This window comes from Rhopilema esculentum, chromosome 7 (genome assembly GCF_057945365.1).
Source record: "Rhopilema esculentum isolate cy_ngs chromosome 7, ASM5794536v1, whole genome shotgun sequence".
In the NCBI taxonomy this organism is placed as follows: Eukaryota; Metazoa; Cnidaria; class Scyphozoa; order Rhizostomeae; family Rhizostomatidae; genus Rhopilema; species Rhopilema esculentum.
Genome location: NC_142821.1, coordinates 13,587,854 through 13,602,822, shown reverse-complemented (window position 1 = coordinate 13,602,822; position 14,969 = coordinate 13,587,854). Strand labels below are relative to the sequence as shown.

Here is a 14,969-nt window from a genome sequence, read left to right as displayed (position 1 = left end):
ATGAAACTTATAAGCTGTATAAATATTTTAAAATGAACAAAAATGTATATTTGGTTAGGTATAAATTTACTAGATATATATAATAAACTTTCTACTTACTTTTGGTCATTATCCGAGGTTTATACTCTGAAGGGTGTCGGAACAAAAGGTACTGAAGTTTGCTATGTTTCTTAAGTAGGCTTTAGGGATGCTATTCATTTGAATGTCATTTGATTCGATTTGATCATGCTGTAAACGGTATTATTGTATTGTAATGGTTGAAAATGCAAAAGTACCAGTCAACTGCGAAATAGCTAGCCCAACATCTTCGAAAGCTGCACCCGAGAAATACTTTGCAAGAAAAGAGAAACTGGGCAAATATAAAAGCGAATGGCAAATTATCGTCTCGGAACTAAAAATATTACGGAAAAGTTAATTACAATGGGAGTTGCTTTTAAAGTGAGTTCAATTTTCAGCTACTGTATTCTTTGCGTCAGCATCTTCTTTCTGGTCCGTCTGACTGCCCTGGACCGGACGGTTCTCTCGCATCTTCGATGTGTGCTCGATAAGTGACAAACAGACGAAGGCCCAATTGAAAAGGTACTGAGCGGGTAAAGAGCCATGCTTTGCGACGGCACCTGGTGGAACATCTGTAAGAGAATTCAGAGTACAGTGTCAAAGGGTTGATAAGATTTTGAATCTTTGACAAAAAGTCTGATGTTCAATTGCTAGTAAATGACGAGATATTAATATAAAAACCATAAGCTTGAAAGTTCTCCGTTATGTCGGTGATTACATTGCAACTAAACTTAGCTGACTTTTGTGACAAATTGACTATCAAAACCAGAAAAAGGAAAGCCCATATGACCAAATCTAGAAAGATGAAACAACCATTTATTTGAAGTTACTAACTTGATAAGTTTGTAGCAAGCTTTTCTCCATCAAGAGCCAAATTCGAGCTGGCGGTTGGGTCGAAAGTGCTGATCCAGCTGACTAGATCCGCGTTTACCAGTTGTTTACATGTCGTCCACTCTTCCAATTTGTCTGCCATTTCATCGTCCTCTTTTCCACCGAAGTATATCTCTAAAACAGCTTTAACGATGTCGTGAACAAGCTTGGGTGGATCTTTGTAGCTTTTTATCTCAGCAAAAGCCCTGGAAAACATGATTATGAATAAAATATGTGTCTATTCCAGAATCATGTTTTGGAAAATGTAATGAAGAGAAGATTACAGTCCATCGTTCTGTTTAAAGGGGCTCGAAGCCATCCAGGCAGAGTTTTGCATACTTAAAGGTTCAGGACATCTCTTAGTTGCAATGCCAAGTTTCACGCTTAACGCTGTAATTACACAAAGGCAGCAGTTACTTGAAGACTGCATAAAGTTTTCTAACATGTCTCACATTGCTCTAAATTGCTCTACGAGAGCCAAAAGAATTTTGGAACGAACTATGCAGATAAAACTGTTTTCATCTCGTGTTTGGATTCAATTCGAAAAGAGAAAGTACCAGCGCGCTCTCTATTAAAACAGGAAACAAGACATGTTTCTACTTTTTTTCGAATCGATAACCTACGAATTTTGCAAAGGGAATGCTGTAAAATACACAAACAATCGCGGCCTGAAGACACTTTACCTGGCATCAAGTCTTCCGACATTATCCCTCAAATCCTGCAACATTATTCGATCAAACAACACGTCAATCCTCTTTTCCTGGTGCTCTTTTTCGACCTCTACAAAAGCAAAATCCAACGGTAAGAATAAAGTGATACTGTGTTACTAATGAGATCTTAATCTTTGGTATTTGGGACGGTTTATGATTGGAAGCCACATAGATTTCCACGATGCCTAACAATAAGACTTCGAAGAACTTTACCGAGTCACGATTTCACTTTTACGGAAATTTAGAATTCTTCTCAGGAAACAGTGACTACGATAAGAAAGTAGGGAAGAGACAAACGTTGTGAAAAGGTTTCTTTAACAAAAATTTGCTAATTTTTCTTTACATTTGGCGATGTGTCAATTTTTCTAGGAGTACCGTTTGGTGTAATAGTTAACCAGCTGCTTGTACAAATCAATCAATCAATCAATCAATCAATCAATCAATCAATCAATCAATCAATCAATCAATCAATCAATCAATCAATCAATCAATCAATCAATCAACTTTATTAATGTGTCAAAAAATATTTTCAATAAATTGTTTTTGATTACAAAGCCAAACATTTCTTCTTTAAAAAGGAGGAAAAAGTTCTCAATTTGGCGTTTTTTCGTATAATTCCAACTTTTAAAAAAACTTTGTATTGACGTTGACTTTATATTGTGTGGTTTTGAGCAAAGTCTGTCACGACAAACCTTTCAAAATCTAAATATAATTCAAAGGAAGAAAAAAGCGAATCTAAAAATCGAAACACATGAGCGGGTATTTTTCTTTATGCATATACACGATATGTTGTTCCTGGCAATTAAATAGATGTGCTAACGTCCTAAAAACACAGACAGTATTTCCTTTAAACGCATCGATGAGTTAGGAACTAATGAAATGGAAAACGAACCAAGCACAATGTTTTTCTCCTCCCCAGCGATCTCTCTCGAAACTTCTTTGTGCGCCATCGCAAGCAACTTGAGCATGCGATGAATCTCCTTGCTCTCGTGAAGCGGCAGCTGTTTTTGATCACCAATGCTGATGTCCACAATAGCTACTGCCATGCCTTCAGCATCGCGGAGCGGGAATGCGGTGTGTCGCTCACCGTAAGCGTCAGCAGTCAGTGTCTCCGAAGTGTCAATGCATTTGAAGAGGTAATCTCTAAAGAAATAGCGTAGGAATAGAGAAGGATGTTGCTTCCTGATATAGGACTGAAGATTTAGGCCCTTTGTGCACGATAACGCATTCCAATGATCATGCCGTAGTGGCCTTCCATTAAACTAGAAGTCCCTGATGAATACTGTATGATCAGGTTAAGGTGATAATGGAACTAGACAAACAAGCAGAGAAATGGGTTGACGATAAAACGCTCAGTAGCTGCGACCAATACAATTCGGATGCAGTTGCGAAAAGGCTACTCATGCTATGTGGATGAAAAAGGTATCGTGTAAACAGGCTTTTAAGGTGGCTCCAAAAATAATGAATGAAGATCGAGACATTTAAATGCAACTTTAAAACATCTACAATGATACCTTTCAGTTTTACTTGACTCTTTACGTATCTTTAGTAGCACCCCCTCTCCCCCCAGTATAATATCATCTTTTATTTCTTATTTCAGGAGTCACATCAAGTAGCAAAGTAACAAATACTGCTTTTGTGGCAAAAGTGGGGCGCGGAATATTTCTACTGGAAAGGTGATTTTGCCGAAATGAAAAGTACGAAATTTTACTGAAAAGTAAAAAGGGTATTAAGGTACCAAGTTACCTAAATATAAATTAGAAATTTTCCTGAAATGTGAAAAGGTGTTCAAATGAATTTAGGCAATGAATATAGACTTAAACACTTCAAGACAACAAAGATTAACTGAAAAACCTGTAAATAACTCTAATTAGGTAATAAAGGTTCTAAACCTGAATAAATTGTCCTTTCTCTCCAACCGTGGTGGACTTTCGTATTTCGTGTCGTTGTGATTCTGCCGCAGTGTCGCCATTTTGCGCAATACCAAACCGTCAGATGCCTGAAATTTAGCAACATGTCGTGATCCAGAAACTTGCCTTAAAAAAGCATTCATCAAAATTGCTTTCGCTAAAGCTAACAGACTTCGTGTACATCAATGTAGATGTAATGCAAGAGACATTTGGAGTAGTGATTGAGCTAAGAGTTAAGAGGCATAATAAAAAAGGCTTAACAAAAACATGGCAAAGCAAAATGGTTGGGTTCTTTTCAGCTGCAATTGAAAACAGTGTGCCTATCTAGTAAGAGTAATTCCTGACTTTTCAGCAATGCTTGTGTTTTCTTATAATAAAACGCAATTAGATGGAATCCATCAAACAAACACCTCGCTGAGATTAGTCATACCTTTGTCCCAGGCTCCACTAAGTAGATGTTAACCTCTTTCACGTTCTGGCTTCTTCTAAGGATCCATGAAACTGCTGACTCGGCGATTTTAATCGTTTTGCGTCGGGAATCAATGAATTGAATGGCAGAACTTAATCCTTTAGCTAGACCCTGCAAAGAAAAAGAAAAAAGCGTATAGTTTTCAGGACTGTGTTCCAGTTGTCTATAAATTTTATCAGTTTTTCAAAACGAAAAATCAGGAATCAATAGAGCATTGCGGGTTTTTTCTGAAATTTTGAAACTGGCATTAAACGCAAATATTCGATTGAACTTATCATAACATTGATATACAGTACTGTACAGTATGCCATGTTTCCGCCATTTGCAGCCGGCTTAAAATTATCTACAATAACTACCATATCGTGACGTATACTGTCTTTATTCATTATCGAATGAGGTCGTTTATTTCAGCACAAACGCAAACAGAGAGAAGCCATTTCCTACCTGGTAAAATGAGATCTCGTGTGTGACAAAAACGGACTTCTCGTGAGGGTCAGGGAGGGTGTCGATCCCCATGACCCCTGTTACCCTCTTTTCGTTATCTTTCAGCGGCAACATGACCAAAGATCCTTCAATACCCTGCAAGTACAAAATATTTTACCCGTGAACAAAGGATTGGGGAGGGGGCAGTGTATTATGTTAGAGCTTCAAGGTAATAGACCTTTGAAGAAAGAATTGAAAACCTACAACAGATTCGAGCAGCAAATCCTTAGAATATCATATCTAGTTGTAAAAACACATCAAACTTGCTGAATGAAGTTTTAGAAATAAATTGCGATTATTTATAAAAGTGCATTAAAATCTACCTCTTCCTTCCTTGCAGAATTCCACATATGTACACCTCCATTATGAAGAACCCGTGGAACGTGAATAGGCTTGCCTGAATCGACAACAGTGAAGCTAACACACTTCATATCCCTGTAAAGTGTTTTATCCAAAACATACGGCACATCTTCCGTCGTGCAAGAAACATACTTCAAGCAGTTTACACCAGCGCGGTTCGATTTCGCTGGATCATTCGGCTCGACAAACGCAACATGGGCGGCAATCTTCTTGTTGCGACCATGCACCTCAGCATCTTTGTAAAGAGCCAGATATATGGTCTTGAAGACAGGTTCGAGCATTGCGCCAGACATGCGGGCACTGTTTTCAACCGCAAGAAGCCATTTCTTTCGAAAATCTCCGCGTTTTCTTTCTTCAAATGAACGCTGTTTGATTCGAAAAAGGGAAACTTGCAAATCACACAGGAAAAAAGCTATGAACAAAGATTATATCAAGCAGATAAATTCATCGTTCGCAGTACACTCCATTGAAAAATTTCAATATTTTAAAAATATTTTTGAGTGTGACAATATTTCATAACAGAGAAATGAAAAAATCTCAATAGTTTCGCCAGCCACCAATCAATTCTGCGTCACCCAATTTGAAATTACTAAAACGAAACTAAATGAACAATCATACAAACCTCAACGCTTGCAAACAGAAAGGCAATCAGTGAATCGAAGCAGTCTTCATCGGGGAACATCTTGGTTATCTGTTCGATGTATCGCTTGAACATCTTGCGACTAATTCTGCCGTAAGCCTCTTCAAAAACATCCGAAGCTGAAAGCAGCATGACAAATATCTCGTGATTTGATTCAAGAAAATTCCTAAGCACCATTTTAAGTCTACTTCACGGTGAGGGATGAAATTTTTCAAAAGAGAAAAGAGGGCTGTCGCCAAAATATCCCAAAGTCAGTTGCAGAAATATAAAAAAATTTGGCATCAACAGACAAAGAGCCCTGCAAAACCGTCCTAATCCTCAGTCCTTAACCCCCGGTCTGTTTACATAATATCAAATTTCAACTGTATGTTAAAGACTTTTTCACTATGAAATTCATTATTATACTTATACCTATTATTATATCATAACCTTTTAAATTGTTTCAGATTGTAGCACGTATCTTAAAAATCAATAGGTGTCATAAAATTCAACCAAACGGCTAAGTGCAAAAACCCCAAAAATTAACGTATATTGCAATAAAAGTTAAATGCATGAATACAATTTACTGTTATACCCTGCCGATCTCTTTGGGAAGTTTAATGATTCGAACAAAAGTTTAAATATAAAATGCCAATTTAAACACAATGACACAATACTGCCACAAACATCTTGGAAACATTCAGCAGCGTTTTCTTGTTTTGAAAACTATCCACAAAAATAGCAAAATATTTGTTAATTATATTTTCTATAATTTTTTAAAAGCCTAAAAGGTATTTGGCTTAAATTCAGACACATCAATCACCTTCATTGCGAGAACTTTATAAATTAATGTTTCGTTCCTGCAAACAGGAGCTTTTGCGTCATTTAGTTTTTTCAAAAGGACCCACAAATATTAGCACAATAGCCTGATGTACTGTGTAAATATTCGCATCTTTATTTCATTGCTCATGTAACCATTATTCGGTAATCTTTGAAGTAGGGTTTCCTAAAAACCTGAAAAAGGGTCACCTTGTGGGAACATTTTCATGCCATCTTCCCTCCATTTGGACAGCACCATTTCTATTTCCGTCATTTCCAAATACCCAGAGCCATCAACATCCCAAAGGTCGAACAACTGGTCAATCAGATGGCGCCGTTTTGCTGAACGAGCTTCTACACGTGCCTATGAAGCAAAACATGGCATTATGTACAATGAAAGGAAAGTGCGGGGCAGGGCTTAAAAAAGCATAACTCGAGTAGCAGATTTAAGGGTAGAATATGAATCCAAGTGTCGTAATATTGCGGATACAGATCTACATAATTAGCTCGCTGAAGGACTCCCTGTCACAGAGGCTTTTCAAATCAAGCTGTAAAGATTCGATGCCACAAAAATCTTAAACAATCCAGCTCTGAAGATTTATTGGTACGAAAATCTTAAAGCAATCCAGCTCTGAAGATTCACTTTGATACAAACCTTTTCTAATCTGGCCATCCTTTCTTCTTCTGTCTCGATATAGCCTGCTCTTACATAGCGAACCAGGGTCTCTATTGCAGTCCTGTACAAAAATATCAATGGAAATATACAGGCTTGTATGCAAGAACAAAAAAGACTTGATTGAATTCAACCATTTACAGATGTGACTAAAATTGACGCCATAGGATGGCAACTTTGAACTCTATATTTTTCTTGAAGAACTGAATAGACAATAAGCACACGAAGAGTGAAAAAATGCTTTATAAATTTTTGGTATTTCATACTTTTATCTCGATTAAGATAACAACTAAGATAATAAAGTCTATTTGCCGAGAAAAGAACAATTTTACCTCGACGAGAGCTCTCCTAAAAATTTTTCAAGCAAATTAATAAACTGTGCTTGATTTAGTGTGGTTGGATCAAATATGGAGCCAGTGGCCACTGACTGCGCTCTGGATGATTTGACTGGGGATTCTGAGGAACCCATTGCTGTAAAAAAGAAAGAAGACGATTGTAGAGAATCAGGAATCAACGAATCACCTGAATCGATTAATCAAAAATTAGTCATGTCGAATCCCATCAAGAAAAGAAAGGTTTCACAAATACATAGCACATGTGAAATTATCAAGTAAAAGTAACAAGTAAATTAAAAACTTATCAAGGTTTTAAAATGCAAATACCTGTCGAGTTTCCGTCAATAATCTCTCTAATTTCTTGTTCCATTTTCTCGCTAACTTTGACGGCGTCTGTCGACTTTGAAGCCTTAACACCTGACAAAGCGTAAAGGTAAACAATTATACAAAATACACCTAAAAATTTGTGAATATACTCGCATACATTAATAGAGCGCTGTGATATAAAGTTATTTGATATCAAAACTGGGAATCTCAACAGGAGGATAGAGTCAGAAACATTTCGTTCTGATAGAGTCAGAAAACCTTGAGTTTTTGGAATATACACTTTTAAAAAGCAAATTGAAACAGGATGCTCTAGCTAGTGGGGCAAAAGATGACGAAAAAGAGAATATTGAGGCGAAGTTGATGTCGGGTTAAAGGACAAAGACAGACTTTTAGATGATTTTGATGATTAATTTGAATTAAAAATGCTTTCCGGTCGCCATATGAAACTTCCGCTTTCATTATTTTTGATGGCGATAAAGTTTTTAGTGGCAGCACCTCGAGCGTTAGATTTTGCTTATTAATAATTTGAACAGTTTTTTGACGGTACAGAACATGAAAATGGCTTTGAAAAAAGCAAACATTTTACGACATACTAAAAGCTTTTTCGTTTGACACTCCTCAGAGCATAAAACGTCAGAATCAGGGTCCGAAAGAACACGATGAAAAATATATACCCAGTTGTGGATCGAATAAGGCCAATCAGAAAAACGCAAGCACAAGACCGGTATAGTTGCCCAATCAGTGCCGCGAGCCTAAAGAAAAATTACCACTGGAGCCCAAAACAGAAAACGAACTCCTTCTGTCTAAACAATGACGGCTTTTTAGTTTGTATGTAGATCGATTCCAAAACTGCGGGATCAAAAGACAACCTGGAGCTGTCAGTTATATGAAACATGTCGTCATTATAGAGTTTTGCGCAATCTGGGTTGTCTAAGTGAATAACCAAAAAACATATTTTCAATTTCTAGGATAATTCTCTCTCTGATACTGAAACGTTTGTCTTAGGTAATGGTCTTGATTTTTGTGTCCCACCCACAACAATCAACAGAATTTGAAATTTGACATGCTCAATTTGCTAAACATGAGGTTTCGAACTCTTTGGAATTTAACAAATCATGAGCTCGACTAAGCGATTTGGCTCTAAATGTAGTCAACCAGCTTAAACAAGGACGGCTTGAATTGAAAGAAACAAAATGAAGAAACAAAATTCGTATCATACAAGTGTTCTTATAATTCTGACAAAGGTTATAAGTGCAAAGTCAGTAAGATTCTCACCTTTCGTTTCCTGTACATTGTCTTGATCCGATACTGCTTCATTTGCATTGTTTTCTTTCACTTCCTTCTCAGAATTGGCATTATCCCCAATTTTTGTGTCACTGCCATCAACAACAGCGCTCCCATTGTCGTTCTCTTTTGATTCGTTGCTAGCAGCCATCGTTTTCTCTTTATCTTTTTCTTTCGATTCACTACCCTCAATGACAGTCTCCCCGTTTTCACTTTCTTTCGACTCACTAACCCCAACACCTGTGCCCCCACTCTCACGTTCTTTGTAATTATTTTCGTTTACTTCTCCTTGTTTTAATGATGTAGCTTCTTCTCCTTGCTCTTCAAATGCACTATCTTCCACAGCCAGATCTTCTTCTTCAATGATGTCATCAATGTTTCCATCCTGTTCATCAAAGTCGATCACAGGCCCTTTAGAACATAAAAAAATTCATTTTACCATTTTCAATTAAGTTCAGTTATCAATCTGGTTTCAGTATATAATTTCTAAGTAAATTAATTGATTTTCTTTAGTGTAATGTCCTTAAAGTCATCAAAATAATTCAATTAATGTCGTGAAATAAATGCAAAACATTTAATAAAAAATTTTCCATTTTAATTATTCTTCAATAACATACTTACATTGGCGAGGGTTTCTGAGTGTCGATTTTATCGTTGGATTCTTTGAATTGTCGTAAAACGTTTCTAGTAGCTTGAGAACACGTTTGCGATCAAGAAGTCCGGTCTAAAGAAAAGGGCAAATATGAAATCTTGAAAAGTAGCTCAAACTGCAATTATACAAAATTTAGAAACCAATAAAGACAAAACTCAATCGTTGCATTGAATAATACCAAAGGGAAAGTTTTTGAGTTTGAAAGTTTCTGATAATGTTGTTGATAATTTTGCTGTTTTTGCTTACAATAAACGGAATGCAGTTTCCTCATCGTCTTTAAAATTTATGATGAATTAACTTGACTGTTGAATCGTTAAAACTTAACTGTAACAGAAGACTTAACATCAGACTTTAACTTAAGACTAGACTTGCCCCTAGAATCATAATACAGTGGTGCCTTGACCTTATCTGACAATACAAGGTGAACTTTTCAACACAAGATATGGAAAGCTTAGATGAACAAATACACTTCGGAAACATCGCTCGTTCAATTATCAGAAGTGTAAGAATGAAAGATTTTCGCTGATTCAACTTTACACCAGCCAGAACAAAGGGGGGTCATCTGAATTCAATATCTCTTCTATCACCCTTGAATTACCTGCTCTTAAAGTTCCACTATAGCGACAATTTTGAATAGAGTTAAAAATATTCTCTATATTACAGGTATCAGCCCATCCCATCCGCAAATAAAAATATTATTTAAGGAATCCCAAGAATGTGCGATAGAGAATAAAAAAAGAAGACTGCATAGAAAGAGAAAGATCCTTTTTCAGTCTATTTTCAGCTTGATTCGATCCATAACTTGATATAAAATTTAGTAATCTTTTGCTCAGAATCTAGTTTTTTACAATTTCATAATTCCTGGTTGGAAATATGCTTTAGTCTCATTCTGTTTTCTATCATAGTATTTGAAAGTGCTTTACGACTATTCAGATAAGTTGGTAATAAAACTTACGTCTCCATGGTCACAAGAGATGAATAGGTTCGCCAGTATCAGCCTACGGCAAACAAAGAAAAATATTAGCAACGAAGCTGAAAAAGCAATACTATGGTAAGAAACAGAATCCAAATGAAAACAATACTATGGTAAAATGAACGCTACCATGCTTGTAAGTAAGATAATTTTATGAATAAACTGCAGTATGAAATGAATGTCATGGTTTTGAAAGAGTTCTACAGACGTGAAACAATTCTTTAGTTTGGGACACGGCATAAGAAATATAAAATGGTTGGGGATGCAAATCTATGCAAACGGCCGAGTTTTGCATGAAGTTGCTCGATAAGAGAGTAACTTGAAAACACGAGGAGCTTTATATGAAGAATAAATGGTAAAAAGGCCTGTTGATGTTGGAAAAAGAGGGACAAGGTCTAGTACAAGGAGACCTTTTTAGGTGACATGTCTCTACCGAAAAGTGACATAATTAAACTTCCCTTACCATTTGGAGACATTTTTGAAAATTTTCTTTTCATCAACATTAGATATCTGCAGGTATCTTACAGCTGCATTGTCTGCTGAGGAGCAGGGTTTCTCCAAAATGGGAATTGCAACAGAAGAAGAACAGAGGTTGCAGAAGCAGAGAAGAGAAACAGAAGGTCATCTGAAGACTATCGAAATAATGTGTAAGAAGGAAAAAAGCAAGGTAGTCAGCCGCCGGGTTCTATGAATCTTGCAATGAGTAGAAAAACGAAACAGAGTCAGGAGCAAAACAATACGATGACAAGAATCCAATACAATAAGAAAGCACAAAAATACAAGATAGCGCAAAAATCATGGCAATTTATTTTATTTCTAAATAAAAATCAGTAATTTATGAAAATTACAAAAGTGATGTCATAGAAGCCTTACCGTATGGATTCCATTTGGGCAGACATCTTGTATTCTGTTGCTAAATGGCTCATGTGCTTCAGAAATTCCGCAAAAATGTCTTCTGCAAAATCGCTTGTCTGTCCACTCACATACTTTTAAAAATAAATATATAAATAAATAAATAAATAAAGATAAATAAATAATCATGATAAAAATGAACAACATTGGAAGTGGAAGTTATCAGCAAAAAAGCGCTGAAATAAAGTTTGTTGGGGGTTTTGTAAGAGCGTGGCCAAATTTATCTAAATTGGTGTTAACTTTGATGATTTGACCATTAATTCCAAAAAATACTGGCAAGTTGGCCCCCTCATAGTCCTCTTTACACTTCCTTCCACTATTAACAAAATTCAAAAGAAAATTTGCTTAGGTGTATAAGACCTATTTAAAGATCATTAACTGATATATATGACATCACAGGTATACGTTCCTAACATAACTTTATCAGATGTTTAGCCCTCTTAACGAACATATATTCCATCATAAATTTGAATGTTTAAGTCAATCTTCTATCTGTATTGCATGTATTGTGGGTAATGAGCCTCTCCACTTTTTCATCAAATGCGTAATGACTTCTTTGGCAAACTCCTAGATATTCCTAGATTTAGACTTAACAACTTGAACTCTAAAGGTCTCAATGACTTCTTCTCGATAGTGATATCAAGTACAACCAACATGTAAATGAGCTGCTATAGGACGCTACAAAGTCTAATAATTTTTCGACAAAGCCACTATTGAATTTTTGCAATAAAGGTAGTATACAACACTCCACCTGTTAATTTCATGTGTTTTTATTAATTGTGATTGAATTCTAGAATAGCAAAGTAAGTACTGCATGCACGGAAACCAGATGAAATAAGGTCTTTTCATGCTGCATGCTGCAAAATAGATCATTCATTCTTTTTGTTGTAGATATGTTTCTATTGCCAAAAAATTGAAGACTGCTAGCAAACTACGATAACTACAAAAGTACATTCAAATCTATGACTCACAGAAGCAAATCAATTTTTACCTTAAGAAACTCTTTCAAAGAAAAAGTCTTCCCTGTCAAATCAGTTTCTCCGATTTCTTCAGAATATTTCACAACTGTTCAATGAATTAAAAATTGAATAATTAATTTGGATTTACAAAATACAGAAAAATTCAAAGATAAACAGTAGCTGAATAAATAACAATGCTCATTTGAAGATAAAAGAGTGGTTAGGCGATTCATAAAATATTAATGCAGTCAGCTAAGAAAAAGGTGATTCTCAGTTAAACAAGTGGCATGGAAAAGGGAAACAATTAGCAATAATCTAAGCTATTTGTGTGAATTATTCCTTGATTTAAATGCAGAATAGGAAATTTAAAAACAATTCTTGGCACTTGAAACCAGATATCAACCTAAAAACTGCAGCCAATTGGCCTTCTGATTTTTTCAGTTCTTGTTGATAGGATTTGAGTAAAAAAATTTTGGCCTTGAGTTCTAATTCTCATGAATATAAAGCAATTTCGAGATTTTCTATACCAAACATATTAAAAACATTAAAAGGTAAAATACTTATTTTCATGTTTTGTAAAATTGTTCATTTTATCTTTTTATCAAAAACTTTACCAAGGAACCCTAAAACTCAGCTGATTGCTAGGAAGGGATATCAAGATGGGTTGAACTGATTTCTCTCCAATAGCAACATTGAAAATCCATGAATGAAACTGCTTCATATTTACCATTTTCTCCTTTCATTTGATTTATGTAATCTTCAAAAGACCGCAAAGCACTCTGGACCTGGTTCAAGAAATAAAAACAACATCAGCCACTGGTAATAGGAGAACAGTGCCCAAGTACTTTGAAACCTTTTTGGAAGACATCCCAAGTTGATTTAGATGGTAATTTCCATAATTTTGCGGTTATTCTGAAATTTCATTTTTAACTGATGTATTTCATTGAGCTTCATATGTTTGAGTCTATATGCTCTTTCTCTAGTTATTAAGTTAGCTAATTAAGATATTTTTTTGATGTCCTTTAATTTGATATTGTGTTGTAAAGTGTCATCTATGAACTTATGCAAGAATGCATGAAATGGAAGCAGCAATGGCAGACACTTGGGTGGGGCGAGGGGGGTGACCCCAATACTTTAGAGGACAATGGTATTTTGTTCTAAAACAATGGGAAATGTGACGTCATCTTATCAAAACAATAGGCTTGCCCCCCCAATATTTGATCAAGTGTCCGCTCATGGGAAGCAGCATCATTAGAACAATTTCCCCTGTCTATTAAGCCACTCACAATGATATCTGGAAAATAAGCCTTCCTGGATGGGCTGAATACAGGACTTACAGAATTTACAGAGTAGAGAAGCCCATTTGCACAAAACAGGCATTTCCAACTATATTTCAATTACTCCTACTATAAACACTTAAAAAGGGGAACATATTTTCACCTTTTTACAGATATAGAGATGATTACACTGCCAAATCATTTTCGATAAAATTCGTATATCTACGTTTAAAAACATAGGCATTCGAGCAGTTTCTTCATTCCATTCAATAGTAGAAAGATTTCTAGAATGTTGCAATGAAAATCATACGTACAAGGTGCAAAAAGATAACTCCATTTTTATCTTCAACCCACTGCAAAAACAGCTCCTGTAGTGCTTCATTTCGACCTTTAACAATTGTAAGATTAAGTTTTTCCATTCTCTCCCGTTCATCTTTCCTCCTTTTTGCTTCCATTTTCATTTTAGCCAACTTATTCTCTTCTTGGTTGTAAGCCTCTTTCTTTAAATCATCCAGAAGTTTTCTAATTCCCCTTGCATAAGGTGAAGCTTCAGCAAAATTGCTGTACCTCGGATTATTTCGCATGAGATATTGAGCAAGGTAATTTATTGGATTAAAATCCTTCACAGGCTCTTCAGTATCAATAAGTCCTTTTTTCTCTGCAACCGTCAACAGTTTTTCGACTCCAAGAACAAGAGTTGGGATGAGTTTGTCTAAAAGGTAAGATCTTTGTTCAATTGATACGTTAGCAACGTCGAGCCATTCTTTAGCCAATATATCAAATGGAACTCGTCTAGCAACAATTTCGTTAATTTCATTCTCAGCTTTTAAATCTCTGTTTCGTTTTGCATTTCTAAGGTTCGTTATTTTGTTATTGATGATCGTTTCATGTTGGTTCCTCCAATGTTTTGCTGCTTTGAATACCATCTTTACTTGCACTGGTGTAAGAGGACGTAATACTGGTGAAGACGTCGAAGGGCTCCTATCAGCTGATGACTTTGCCGAGAGCAAGTTAGCAGCCTTGATTTCGGGGGAAGGGGACGTCATATCGATTGTTTCTCTCGCAACTTCACACTACGTGCACTTTCTCTTATCCGAAAAATTTATGTTCCCCAGTTCAGGCTTGCATACTGAGTTAACTCACATCAGTATACTAGTGAACAGTCTCATGCCTGTTTATTTCTCCTGAATATTCACTAGTGTATCAATTTTAATTTGACTGCATGCATGATCGCGGCATATTATCAGTTGCTCAATTTATGCCTCCGTTTCCATCGCAAC

The 14,969-nt window shown here is 35.9% G+C and overlaps 1 protein-coding gene across 1 annotated transcript; it reads right to left on the bottom strand.

The window, feature by feature from the left end:
- Positions 1-377: 377 nt before the first annotated feature.
- On the bottom strand, positions 378-14,965 carry LOC135683345 (EF-hand calcium-binding domain-containing protein 5). The gene is made up of 20 exons (XM_065198579.2): positions 14,004-14,965; positions 13,140-13,197; positions 12,445-12,518; positions 11,415-11,527; positions 10,524-10,566; positions 9,538-9,640; positions 8,908-9,327; positions 7,633-7,722; positions 7,303-7,441; positions 6,953-7,034; positions 6,508-6,661; positions 5,482-5,618; positions 4,823-5,224; positions 4,461-4,595; positions 3,978-4,127; positions 3,530-3,636; positions 2,530-2,780; positions 1,611-1,707; positions 892-1,133; positions 378-629 (listed from the first exon to the last, which is right to left on the bottom strand). The coding sequence occupies exons 1-20, from the start codon at positions 14,733-14,735 to the stop codon at positions 445-447; spliced, it is 3,714 nt and encodes a 1,237-aa protein (XP_065054651.2). The 5' UTR covers positions 14,736-14,965; the 3' UTR covers positions 378-444.
- Positions 14,966-14,969: the final 4 nt, after the last annotated feature.